Consider the following 13,718-nt stretch of genomic DNA (forward strand, 5'->3'; position numbering starts at 1 on the left):
AAATGGAGCAATGGAGCAAATAATAAGATATAATGGACAAACTACTGGTCTGATGTTCATGAAACTTGAAGGAAGGATGCAGTATAGGTCAGGGTAGAATTAAGTACATTTTTGTGCAGATCTGAATCAGGGAGTGGATCCAGGACTATTTCTTGATCACTTTCTTTAAAAAAGCAATTTTTCCCAGAATAATTAATTAATCTAGATAAAAAATATCAGGCATATTCAGGGGACTGATATCTATGAGTGTGTGCAATTTAGTTCAGCTTGATTGAGTTCTACTGACAGCTACACTGGTTAAATATTGTGTTGATTATGTGCTTTTTGCTTGATTAATATAATTATGTGTAATTGCAGTTTGGCATTTGTTTGAATCACCATGCTGTAGGTTATATTGTGAATTCATAAGGATACACAAATCTGCACAATGGTATGAAAATAGAAAGTATCACCATCATGTATATGGCTTCACTTTTGCCCCTGCAATCACACACATGAGTAAATGATAGTTTCATGACTCTGCACCTATAAGTGGTGAAGCGGGATGAAGATGCTGACTCATGCTTGTCTGAGGTGATTCAGTTTACAGATCACTACAGAGAGACAAGCGTGTTGGGAGTATGGAGGACAATACATGACTTAAAATGTCCTTAAAATGTCCTCCATACGGGAGTGAATGAAGGAGACAAACAGAATCACAGAGAGAAGACAATGATTATAATCATGCGAAGGGAAGGATTGCAAAATATTACAATGAGGAAGTTTCGGCGATTATATTTAAATAGAGAGACAATTCTGCCCATGCAGGGACTTTTACTTCCTCGAGAAATAATTCTAAAAATAACTCTATATACCTTTGAGCATATTTTGATGACAATACTTTGGTTCTTGTGCTAAAGAAAAGTTTCAATGCAGGACTTTTACTTGTAATATTTTTCTTGTGCCACAACACTTTACTTTAAAACATTAATATTCAAACCACTACAGTGAAAAGTGTATATTATGTATAAATAAATATATGTTCTGATCTGCCTGCTCCTGCAACAACTGAATGTGTGGATCAGTAAAGTTTGACCTTATCTTAATCTATCGATTATTGCATTGCTTTGTTTAGTATTCATAACCTTTACATTAATGATAAAAGAAGCAGTGGAAGCATTCAAACACTCACGTCCTCTCACTTTCTTCGGTGTGCGACCGTCATCTTGTGGACAACGAAGCAAAACGAAGCTCAGTACGGAACCGCGCGTGTGTCGTCATCACCGTGCGCCGGCACTTCCAGCCCAGCATGTGAAGAAAACACGGGGAGGTTTTATTTTGACATTTGACTTAATGCGACGTTCACGAGCCGAAGTTTAACTTTTACCTCCACGTTACGACTCGAGGCGGAAGTGGGGCTCGCACGGGTGTGTGTTTGTTAGCGGGCAGCATGGACAACATGGATGAAGGGATGATCGACATCCACGGAGACGAGGAGATCATTGAAGTCATCGAGCTGAACGAGGAGGAGCCGGGTCCTGGTGGGTAGATCAACACTCTGCAGCTCATCAGGAGGCTTTTAGCGATGTTTACCAGTGACAACCAGAGCCTGTACTGGTGTATATTTGTGTTTAGTGACTGGAGTCAGTCAGAAAATCTCATTTCAGAGACCCAGAGGATCTAGTTTCTAGTTGAAAAAGCTCCTCCAATCACCCCGTTCTGTTTCTCTGTGTCTCCATTAGATGATCTGGCCGACGACCTGGAAGACGTGGACTTCGAGGAGTCTGCAGAAGCAAACTATGATGACGAAGGCTGGGAGACAGATGACGAGATGGAGGCCGAGCAGGATGACAGCGAGCTCACCTTCTCCAAACACACCGGTAACAGCCTGTGTCCGATCAGTGCTGGTAGATACGCTCTGGACACTCGAGCCCGGTGAAGGTTTGATCTGATCTCCCCTTTCCTCTGTCCAGGTTCGGTGTTCTGCGTGAACTTGGATCCTGCGACCAACAGCTTGGCCGTGACCGGAGGAGAGGACGACAAGGCCTTCGTGTGGAGGCTGAGCGATGGGGAGGTGCTGTTCGAGTGCACAGGTGAGTGCTAATGGAAAACTGACCTCTTTTGTTCCACAGGGATAATAAAGATACCTCGTCTGTAATATGGAAACTGAATATGGAGACTATGGAAACCTGGAACCAGACCCAGGAGTGGAGCTCACAGGCAAACGTCTGATGACCAGGCCTTGACCCTAAAAACTAACATGGAGCTGCAACCCATCGATTTAAATGACATTAAATGAGTGATCACAGAAAGGTGCATCCTTATTTCCCCAGATTTCAGCTTAGTCTTCACATAAACAAAAGACAGAGACAATTGTTTGACCCAATTTAGTGAGAGAGACAAAATGGAGAGAAGTAATAGAAAGCTGAACTGCTCCTGTCTTTGCTCAGATTGGCTGAAGTCGTCTGAACACCAGTACAGTTGAATTATAACCCTTTCTTTGTTTCCCACAGGGCACGCCGACTCGGTGACGTGTGCCATGTTCAGCCACGACTCCTCGCTGGTGGCCACCGGGGACATGAGCGGCATGATCAAAGTTTGGAAAGTGGAAACCAAAAAGGAGATCTGGTCTTTCGAGGTGTCAGATCTTGAGGTAAAGAGCGTCGGGAGAGAGAATGTGTGTTTTCAGTTTGTGCATGTGTAAGCACTTGTGTAAGCGCTTTTATTGGGCCTGAAGGAATTTATGCCTAAATACTTAAGCTGAGATTTTGGGTGGTTTTCTGTGTTGGAAATGAGAGATCGGACTTTTCCCCCTGCTTAACCACGACTGCTGAGTTGCCTGTCAGCAGGGCACACGACTAATGATGATTACAAGATCTTCTCAGTTGCCTCTGGTAGAAAATGCATATAACCTGTGTGTTAATTTACCTGTTAATTTACCGGTGGTCTGCTCGGCTTCCTCCTCAGTGGTTGGAGTGGCATCCCTGTGCTCTGGTGCTGCTGGCGGGAACAGGCGACGGCAACGTGTGGATGTGGAAGATCCCATCAGGAGACTGTAAAACCTTCCAGAGTCCTGCGTGCCAGGCCACCTGTGGCAAATTCCTGCCTGATGGTGAGGGATAGGAAACCAGGACACAGAGTCACTGGGTAGTTGTACAAAAGTACAATTAAAAGCACTTTAGCCTGGGACCGTATTTTTCAAGTCCAGAAGAAGGAGACATGTATAAAGCTATATTTATGACCATAATTAATCATTTCAACTTAAAATTCAAATGTGTATTATTATAATTTGCTTTGCTTGCACACTGGGGACACCTGGTGGCTGGAGACTCAAAAGAAGACCTGATCAGATTTCAGTTGGCAAATATTAAAGATCCCGGTGACCTCGGCGGAGGCAGACCACTGCAGGAAAAGGCGGTAATTCTATTTTTATTTGTTCTCAGGTAAACGGGCTGTGGTGGGTTATGATGACGGGACAGTACGTGTGTGGGATCTGAAGAAGGGCAACGCCGTCCATGTCGTCAAAGGTGAGTCTGGCAGCTCTATCGTTTGATTTCATCCTCCTGTTACCTTTTAAGCTTTTAGTACTTTTTAAAAAAGCACATCAATCAACCAAGCTTTTGAGATTACATGTTCCTTCCAATTCTATACACACAGAAGACAAGAATGAATCTGATAAGTGAAGCTTTAAACGTTCCAGATCTAAAACCCATTAAAGGCACATGAGCAACAAAGATAACTAGTGTAAACAAATGATTTTAGACTAACAACACACACCTCTCTTAATAGTGGCTCATGTTTGGTCCGTCCCTTTTCACAGGTCAGGACGGACACCGGGGAACTCTGACCTGCCTGGCGTGCAACAAGGACAGTTCTCTGGTGCTGACGGGTTCAGTGGACGGCCGCGCCAAGCTCATCAACACCGCCACGGGAAAGGTGGGTGTCACCACAACGCCATGATAGAACAGTCTGGAAAGGAAAGAGGGAATTGTTGTTATTCTGTAAGTAGTAGGATAAAGACTAAGACACAATTATTAATGTGTGTGTTTGAAGGTTGTTGCAGTATTCTCTACGAATGAAGGAAACCCAAAAGAATCGATAGAAGATGAAATATCCGTCGAATCTGTGGGATTCTGTAACATGTGAGTTCTTAAGTATTGTAAAGTTTAGGAAAGTCTCCAGCGTCAGACTGTGGAAAGTAGAGTTTGACAGTTTGGCTCATTTGTCTTGTTGTGTCCAGCCTCCCTCTCATCGCGGTGGCGTACCTGGACGGGACTCTGGCCATATACGACATCTCCTCCCAGGTCCTGAGGTACAGGTGCCAGCACCAGGTAACCAGCAGCAAGAGGGGCAGGGGGGATGTGTGCTTGTGTGTCTAGTTTGGAAATTCACCTGTTACCTTAAACTCCTCCTCTTGTTTTCCTCCAGGCCGGCATCGTTCACCTGCGTTGGGAGGAGTCTTCTTCTGTGGTTTCCACCTGCAGTTTGGACGGAGCCCTGCGCTTATGGGACGCTCGCTCTGGCAACATGGTGTCCGAGTACCACGGCCACAGCGCAGAGATCCTCGACTTCGCCATCAACAGGTATGACAAGATCATTATCACAATATAAATAGCTGCCCTTGTTTAGGCCTGGGCAGGTCTGAAGCTTGATCTCAACCTGTCTGTCTTTGTCTGTCCATCAGGGAAGCGTCTCACGCAGTCACCGCCTCAGGAGACAAACAGGCGAAAGTCTTCTGCCTTCAAAGACCCGACCGGTAGACCCAGATGGAAGAGGCGGGACAAAAAGAAGAGAGAGAGATATTTTTCAAATAAATATCCGAGACCTTGGATTGAACATTTTTCACTTCTCCTCAGGATTTTAAACAATATTCATGTGTGGTCTCACTATTTAATCTAAACGTTTGCAGATGGATTGTTGCATCCAAAAGATTATTTCTCCCTTTTCCACCAGTACTTCATTTTACCCATTTAAAGTAACTGAGTGTAAAAGGAAGTTATGGTCACTAGATCTCTTCTACACAAGTTTGGAGTGTGACTCATAAAAACAAACACACACTAACACAAAGTGGAGTTCAATGAGTGATACATTATAGTGTCCAGTTTTTGACAACCCACTCAATATTCTGTCGTCTAAAATGTTTCAGAGATACACACTCATTTTTTCCTGCTGACTAATTTTTACTTTAATTGGATTTTGTTTGCTAAATGACAGGACGACATTTCTCAGAGTTTCCCTCTCGAGTGTGTGTGTGTGTGTGTGTGTGGTCTTCATCTCTCAGACTTATCTCACCAAACTTTGATGTAAACTAAAGTGTAAATACAAAAATATCCCTCTGGGTAATAAATAAAATCCATTTTCAACCAAAGCCTGTGTTCTTTGTGACTCATGTCTTAAAAAGCTTTCTGCAACCGATGAGTAAGTTTATACTCATAACTATTTTTGTCTGTTTATACCAGTTTTGCTGGGAGACTAAACTGGTCACTGTTCTGGTCGTGGTGAAATGGAAAGTCTGGGAAAGAGAACCAAAAAGCTTCTTAAATTCAAGTGGCCTCTCGGCTTGTTGATTGATTCTGTTTTGATAAGGATGTTTAATATGTTTTTAATCGGATAAAAACAGAGAGGAGATGAGTCAGTTTGGAGACAACAGGAATCTTAAGGGAGTAGAGCTTTCCAAAACCGCAGCAGAGTAATGATAAAAGATGGAAAAAAATAATTCTCGGTTCCTTTTCTTCTATTTTACCCTTTTGACTATTTCACAAGAAGTTTTTACTACTCAATAGATGTAATTCAGAGCTTTGATTAAATAATATATCCTTGTGTCCTTGCTACAGCAACAAATACCTGTCTCCTCTGGGTAGTAAAGTTTTATACGGATTGATCCTCAATGAGATTCTGTGAATCCGAAGTCGGTCTGATTGACACCAAAGCCAATTATCTTCTACAGAATATGGAGGCCCAAAGGTGACAAAATGTTGTAAAAAATCTATAGTAGAAATCTAAAAGTTTCTTCCAAGGACCTTTGAGAACTAACGCAACTTGATCATTATTTAAATTCACAAGATCCAGATATATCACATACACTTACCTCCTTGGCAGAGGGAAATATGATGTTTACCTTTATTTGGAAATGGTTGATCAGTGGTGAGCTCATGATTCTTTCCAGAAGGTTCCTCCCTCATTACGGCAATTTGGGCTTTATCTGGAAAAAGCACAATGACCTCAGTCTTTAGCTTTCAGCAGAATGACTCGACAGCATGTGGGTGTTCTTTGTTATGCAGAATCAAGCGAGGACGATGACTGTGACCTCAGACAGTTGTGTTTGTAGATTTGCAACATAAATATTAAATATCTGTATGTGAATCTGAATATTTGTAAATGAATTAGATCCTGTTATATATAAAGGCGTCAGCACAACAGTTCTTAATTATTCAGAAACACCTCAGCAGTGCAAACCTCACCATCCTGTGTACAGTTACTTATATTAATGTATATTCAGGTTCAGGGGTGAGTTCCTCAGTTTAGGACTTTGCAAATTCCACCTAACAGAAGGAAGCTACTTCCTGACCAGACTGCTGCACTCCTCCCAGCTCCTCCTCACACATATTTTATAAAACCTTCAAAGCCCAAGCCTCTATTCTTCTGTTCCTTAAACTCTATCGTTGTTGTTCTGTCCTTTTTTTTTTTACTCGCTGGTTCCTCTCCTCTCCGCTGTCTGTCACACGGAGGAAAAACAACTGTGGACATGGCTTCCTGTGCCCCAAGTGCTTCTTCCTTTCTACCTGGATTCTGAGCTCACGCAATCATTGTGTGCGTTTGGCCATGTACTTGTGCACATGCATAACTCACTCACACAGACAGGCAGTGATGCACTTGTACGCACAAACATGGTTGGGCATTGTTCAGTCAGATAGTGTGTAATGTGAAGATGAAATCCAGCTCTCAACCCAAACACAAGTCTCTGTTAAGTCTCTAATTAAGTTGATTATGTGTTTTTATCCAGACGTTTGAGATCAAATCAACATAAAACACAGATTGTCATGTTTTTTTGACAAATGTGATGATAAATTGTGTTTGGCTCCATGTCCCAGCAATTGGTTGGTTCAAAAAACAAAGCCTATCAATCAATAAATAGAAAGTCCCGCTAATAAAACACAACTGATCGGTGGATATTACTCATGATCCCCAGCTTCCTGAACCAGAAGAGCTGCCACTGTAACAGATCCAGCAAACTCTGTATAAAATTCTTCACAGTCTAATATCAATAGAGATTAACTTTAGGTTTTAGGGAATTCTCAGATTTGAATTGAATGACAGTTAAGCATCGCTCTGGAACTTGTTGGGTCTGATTCTTAGGACTGAAACTATCAGTCAATTTCTGATAGGGGATCGTTCCTGTATGAAAGGAACGTACGATAAAACGTGTTTCATCGTCCGACAGTTTCAGCAGTAGCGTTTCCTACAGCCGGGCGGAAGGTCAACTAACAACCAGGGGGGAAAGAACACCTGTCAAGTGGCAGCAGGATATTTTCCTCATCTGTCAAAACAGTGTTTGGCCTCAAAGGTCAGCCTGAGCCGAGACAAAGGCGAGGAGTGGTCTCCAGGGGAATACCCTTTTAAACCTTAACGGGGCTAAAGTCTGATCTATTAAAATGAAGCTTGTATTCTCTGTGGGCCGCTGCTCTGACAGCAGATGTTAGAGCCAAGGTAAACATGTGCGGAGGATGAGGGGGAAAGTGACAAGCCTGTTAACAAAGCATCCATTTCATTAAAGGGTCATGGTGACGTTTTATTGATTTGGAAATATGAATAAGATTGGATGCAGTAATTCCTTAAAGGTACAGAATTAAATTCTTGAATCAATTTACAAAATTATTGAAAACATTTCAATATTGAACCAAACAACCCGTGGCTCTTATCTGGCATGTTCAGAAAATAAAAATACAAATTGTAATAATCTATAAACTTTCTGTGTGCAATGTACATGTCCGGAAATTTAGTTGAAGTTCGGTTTTATTACTTTATGTGTAGGTGTACCTAATAAACTACAAAATAGAATAAATAATTAGAGAATTCTTACCTTAATGAACAACGGTAATGTCCTGAATCTTCTGGAGCAAGCGGTGTCAACATTATCTGAAGATAACATTAGCTTGCTAAGTTAAAGAATGGATAACGTTAGCTCGACTAAACAATACTAGCTTCACTTTACAACGTTAGCATCACAAGATAATGCTCGATAATGTTAGCTTCAAAAGATAATGCTGGCTAATGTTAGCATCACAAGATATAGCTGGCTAATGTTAGCATCACAAGATAATGCAAGCTAATGTTAGCATCAGAAGATTATGTTGGCTAATGTTAGCATCACAAGATAATGCTCGCTAATGTTAGCATCACAAGATAATGCTGGCTAATATTAGCATCAGAAGATAATGCTCGATAATGTTAGCATAAAAAAATAATGATGGATAATGTTAGCATCACAAAATAATGCTGGATAATGTTAGCATTACAAGATAATGATGGATAATGTTAGCATCACAAGATAATCCTGGCTAATGTGAGCATCACAAGATAATGCTGGCTAATGATAGAATTACAAGATAATGATGGATAATGTTAGAATCACAAGATAATGATGGATAATGTTAGCATCACAAGATAATGCTGGCTAATATTAGCATTACAAGAATGGATAATGTTAGCATCACAAAATAATGCTGGATAATGTTAGCATTACAAGATAATGATGGATAATGTTAGCATCACAAGATAATGTTGGCTAATGTTAGCATCACAAGATAAATATAATGACTAGAACATTGGCTTTACTAGGCAATGAACTATAACATTAGCCTCATTGGATAATGTTGGATAACATTAGCTTCATTCGAAAATGTTTGATAACATTAACTTTCTAAATAATGTTATCTTGCTGGAGAACATGATCACACACTGGGGTTGATCTCCTTTGCCAGTTGAGGTCTCTGTTTGACTCTGTGCACCTTTTAATGGATCACAACACACTCCACTTTGAGGTTATGCACAAACAATCCAGATTAGATCTTTGATTTATTGCGGTAGGGGAGCCAGTGTTCCAGGAAACCCACCATGCTCCTTGTCCTCCTGCGTAGTTTGAAGATGTTGTGGTTTCACGTCCAGCCTGTCCTCCCTGCTCAGTGTCTCCCTCTCGGGTACATCTCTGTTTAAAACCATTATCTGACTGGTGCTCATCCATCTCGGCTCCCAGCTATCAGCGAAGGTCCCGTGTTTGGGTAAGAAACCAGTTCCCAGCCGGCCTTCCATCCAACATTGTGTTTAAATATGGGACGTGTGTGACATCTCTTATATACACGTACAGGTTGGGACTGTATGTTCAGGCCGGTCCAAAAAGAGGGGCCAAATACATCTTAGCATTTGTTTTAACCTACTTAGGGGAAAGTGTGGCCGGGGACTCACACTTAAATAAACTGACGGCCTCTAATTAATTACTAAAAAGAGTTATAACACCCAAATGGCTCAAATATTTACATGTGATTACAGTGAAGGGGGGTCCTTTAAAATCCATGTTTCAAGAACTGGTCTCTTATTGTGTTAAATGAGAAATGAGATGATTCCTGTTAGATTCAAAGAAATACTTATTCCTCCAACATTTTTCTCAGATGTCCACGTTGTTTTTCTCAATTTCATATTGTGATTTTCCAACTGGGTTTTGGAAATATGCAAGGGGCCAATGAAGGTAAGAGTTGGAGGGGGTTAATGGTCCATTCTGCCTCATCCAGTTCCCCCCCCCCAGGGAAAGACGGATCTACATTAGACTATAACTCCCCTCCTCCTCCTCCTCCTCCCCGTCCTTCCCAGTATGCACTTCCCCTTTAAAGTATCTGAGAGGATCAGCCGCACACTTGGCTTCTGTCTCTGCCTCTCTCGGAGTCAGTGGTGGGAAAAGGCTGCTGGGGCCGAGTGGACCGAGGGGATTCTGAATGATAACAGAAGCTCCTGTAGTTTGTGGTGGAGGTGACACAGGCTGTGGGTATGAGATGCAGGGGGAACTGAACAGGAGAGTGATCAGAAACTCGGTTCTACTTCAATTTCCTTTGGCAGAGGATACATGTCTGGACTGTGCATCCCCAAAAGGTAAGACTATTACTAGTTTGTGCCTAAAAAGGAAAAAATTACTACGTATTTTTACATTAAATCACGTCATAGATAGTGATCGGAATGCAGAATTATTAATGATATCATGTGTATTTGATCCCTTTTCAGATTCCTCTAATTCTCAGAGAAATCAGGAAATATCTTTAAAACTAATTTAATGAAAGGGAGTCGACAGAAAACACAAAACTAAGCCAGAATAAATATGAGTCATGATCCTGTGCATGTTTACAGCTTTTTAAGACTCTTTTAAGACAGTACTCACTAAAACTGGAACAGGACTTTGGTACCATAAAGATCCCTTCACTGAGTTTTGTTTGCTTGTAAATCTTTGTTTGCTCCTTTATATATATATATATATATATATATGTATTTATATATACATATATATACATACTGGTAATACTGATATGTTGCAATGTTTGATTTCAAAGTTGGATATATGATGTTCAACTTTGTTAAAAATGATTGTTGCACTGTTATTACAATTATCCTCTTTCGATGGCAAAAATGCACGGACCTATAAAGGGAGAGACAGTAAAGCTGAACCATAAAGCAAATCGACATAAAACTATGTGTTAAATGTAGGTGTGGCCAATTCGCCTCAAGATATCAAGTTCTACATTATAAAGGAAACAAAGGCTGGTGTAACTCCAGAGTCCCCTGATGATACATTATTGATTGACAGCAGCCGAATGTCCATTGACATGTGCTCTTGGCTGTTAGTTTGTTTCAGTGGTCAAGGAACCTTCAGCCAATTGGACAGAGGTGCAATAGATGTCACGTTAAAATGTTATAATACTGAATTTGCTATTTGTTGTGTTTGGTATCATTGTTGTGTTGCCACAGGAACAAATCGTGGGTGTAATGGTAGAAGGAAGTCTTACTGATTCCTCAATATTTAAGATGTTTCACACACCAGAATTTGTGTGAAGGAAGAAAGTGAAATAGAAATCAACTCATATCTGCTTTTTCCCATTTCTTCCAATCTCCCTCCATCTTTATCCAATTTCAGCAAAGTTGAACAAGGACATCTTTTTTTATCCCTTTATCCTCTCCTCCTACAATATGCCCTTTTCTGGATAAACTTCTGGGAGCTCTCAGGTCATTTTGGTGATTAATTCCTGGTCCTGTTCTGGACAGGGTCTCCTCATTTACTCCAGTTCTGATGGTGTTTCTCTGCAGGGTGGCTGCACCTTGATGGGTGTGGTGCCAAGCTGCGATTGTGAGCAAGTCTCCAGATTCCAACCGCGATGGACGACAACGAGTCCTTCGCCGGCCTCTCCAGGGAGCAGCTCATCTATGCCATCACCGTGCCGCTGTCCACCTCCATCATCCTGGCCAACCTCGTCATCATCCTGGGCATCGCCTGGAACCGCCAGCTCCACAACACGCCCAACTACTTCTTCCTCAGCCTGCTGGTGGCGGACATGTGCACGGGCGTGGCGCTGCCCTTCGTGCCGCTCATGGGCCTGAACCGGGAGTTGAGCTTCAGCTCCTGCATGGTGGCGCACACGTTTCCAAACTTCCTGTTCCTGGCGTTCCTCTTCAACCTGGTGATGGTGCACTACGAGCGCTACATTTGCATTGTTGACCCCCTGCATTACAACAACCTGTGGATGCATCGCAGCTTCCCTCTGGCGTTGCTCGTGGTGTGGCTGCCTCCGCTTCTGTATGCCTGTCTACCTGCGTTCGGGTGGAACAACTGGACGGGACCAGATTGGAACGGCTGTTGTTGTGCGAGTAGCCAGAATGTGACTCTTCTTTCAAGCTGTTCAACAAATGGAACCACGTGCTGCTCGTACCGGCGAGTGTTCCCCAACGCGTTCATCTACTTGGAGGTGTATGGACTCGTCCTGCCTGCTATCCTCACCATCGCTGCCATGACCGGCCGTGTCCTGTGGATCACCCGAGGCCAGCTGAAGGACATTTGCCGCCTCCACCGCTCGGTGGATCGGGGCAGTCAGGCCTCGGACCAGGAGCAGAGGCTGAACCTGCGGTACACCCGCTGCGTGGTGGCCGTGTCGCTGACCTTCCTCGCCTGCTGGGTTCCCTACCTCATCTACATGCACGTGTGTGTCGCCGTGCTGCTCAGCGACACCAAGTGGAGCTCCACCACTCACATCGTGCTGTCCTGCACTGGCATCGGGAGCATGGCCGTGGTGCCGCTGGTGCTCGGCCTGGTCAACAAGCAGTACACGGAGCCGGCGTACAAACTCCTCCGGAAACTCAGATACAGGTGGAGAAAGACGCAGGCGTCAGAGGAAGTGGCGGTCTGAGAAAACACTAACGACTCTGAATATTTATGAGGATTAATCCGCACGACATGAAGATGAACTGCATGCACACAGCCGGCCGAAAGGGGAAATATTTATTTACTAAATTAAAACACATTGTCTTTGTTTCTTTCACAATATATTTTAGGGCTCCTGAGCAAATGACAGCGTCACACTTCTATGATTTAAACTTAATTATTTAAATATTTGTTTTTCTGGGGGCATCAGAAAATGGTTTGAGTTCCAGAGATGGAAAAATAAGTAACATTGTTGAACAACTTATACTTGAATAAATCTAATAACACATATTTATTTAACCTAAGAGCTCATTGGCTAATGTACACAATGTTTGAGGGTGATGAATTTAAATGTTTGCCTCCAGATTTTGAATCCATTCTCTTCTCAAGATGATTTTTGTATTTCCTGCGAGACAGATTTTCCGATTCTTCTTGTCTATGAGGGGGCAGAGTCTCATTTTAATATTAATGCTCTTTTAGAAATGTCCAAATAGACCTGTATGTTGGTGTTAGACTTTTCAATGGTGCAAGACAATCTTAAGAAATGATTTTCAAGAGGGTGAACAACAAGCAATCTGAAATGTAACTAGAACGTCATGCGGGAAGTTTAAATAAAACTATGAAGCTCAGAGACAAACCTGCTCTGCACATCAGTATCACTGCTCGTAAATTTTCCCCATCTGTCAACCCCCCCCCGCCTGCAATGTTTACTCTTACTTCCCTCACCAGTGTTTATCTATGTACTAGTATGCAAGAGGAACAAGGGGGAGAGGGGACTCATCCACAGGCCGTGATACATCTACTGGACATGAGGAGATTAGGCCGGAAAAGAAACATGAAGTGAAAACCATCTGAAAGGTCGAAGATGAGGATCCGCAGAGTTAAGAGTTTCCGCTTTCACTCACATTTCGATAAAAAAGTTGGAGGCATTTCAAAAAACGCTGCAGGCTCGTGTGTCAGGGCAACGTCTGTTTTCAAAGAGGAAACTTCGATTTAGATTTTAAAGGTCATTAAAGGCAGAATGTGTCGTGGCATTTGTTCTATCCGAAGTGAGATGTGCTTTTAAATCGTGTGCACAGAACATGTGGGAGGAAAAGGGGACAGACGGCATTAAGTCAAGGAGGAGACGCTGCTTTTAATCGAGTCAAAGGGCGAAACAAGGTCCGACCTGTTGTGGGACATTAGGACGTATGTGACATCGTCCTGTGGCTGAGCAGCCGGGTTCCAGTGAGCTTTCCACATCAGAGCATCGTGTTCATGTCAGGAAGACAGAGAAGAGGAGGAGGAC

At 42.6% G+C, this 13,718-nt stretch overlaps 2 protein-coding genes across 3 annotated transcripts; both read left to right on the forward strand.

The window, feature by feature from the left end:
- Positions 1–1,255: 1,255 nt before the first annotated feature.
- On the forward strand, positions 1,256–5,347 carry aamp (angio-associated, migratory cell protein). Its single transcript, XM_053417368.1, has 11 exons — positions 1,256–1,520; positions 1,722–1,859; positions 1,953–2,072; positions 2,493–2,632; positions 2,947–3,091; positions 3,423–3,506; positions 3,800–3,915; positions 4,033–4,121; positions 4,220–4,310; positions 4,408–4,562; positions 4,664–5,347. The coding sequence occupies exons 1-11, from the start codon at positions 1,430–1,432 to the stop codon at positions 4,737–4,739; spliced, it is 1,245 nt and encodes a 414-aa protein (XP_053273343.1). The 5' UTR covers positions 1,256–1,429; the 3' UTR covers positions 4,740–5,347.
- Positions 5,348–9,861: 4,514 nt separating this feature from the next.
- On the forward strand, positions 9,862–13,086 carry LOC128431142 (G-protein coupled bile acid receptor 1). 2 transcript variants are annotated; one of them, XM_053417370.1, is made up of 2 exons: positions 9,862–10,119; positions 11,281–13,086. In XM_053417370.1, exon 2 carries the CDS (start codon positions 11,391–11,393, stop codon positions 12,414–12,416), a length of 1,026 nt encoding a protein of 341 aa, XP_053273345.1. In that variant the 5' UTR covers positions 9,862–10,119; positions 11,281–11,390; the 3' UTR covers positions 12,417–13,086. The 2 variants fall into 2 exon arrangements, with proteins under 2 accessions (XP_053273345.1, XP_053273344.1); XM_053417369.1 differs by having other exon boundaries at positions 11,323–13,086.
- Positions 13,087–13,718: the final 632 nt, after the last annotated feature.

This window comes from Pleuronectes platessa, chromosome 24, assembly GCF_947347685.1.
Source record: "Pleuronectes platessa chromosome 24, fPlePla1.1, whole genome shotgun sequence".
In the NCBI taxonomy this organism is placed as follows: domain Eukaryota; kingdom Metazoa; phylum Chordata; class Actinopteri; order Pleuronectiformes; family Pleuronectidae; genus Pleuronectes; species Pleuronectes platessa.

Bases quoted from the DNA above. Each gene is read 5' to 3' on its own strand.
- aamp (XM_053417368.1), top strand. From the start codon at position 1,430: ATGGACAACATGGATGAAGGGATGATCGACATCCACGGAGACGAGGAG. The intron at 3,092-3,422 runs GTGAGGGATAGG...ATTTGTTCTCAG, and splicing joins TGGCAAATTCCTGCCTGATG to GTAAACGGGCTGTGGTGGGT. The intron at 4,563-4,663 runs GTATGACAAGAT...TCTGTCCATCAG, and splicing joins CTCGACTTCGCCATCAACAG to GGAAGCGTCTCACGCAGTCA.
- LOC128431142 (XM_053417370.1), top strand. From the start codon at position 11,391: ATGGACGACAACGAGTCCTTCGCCGGCCTCTCCAGGGAGCAGCTCATC.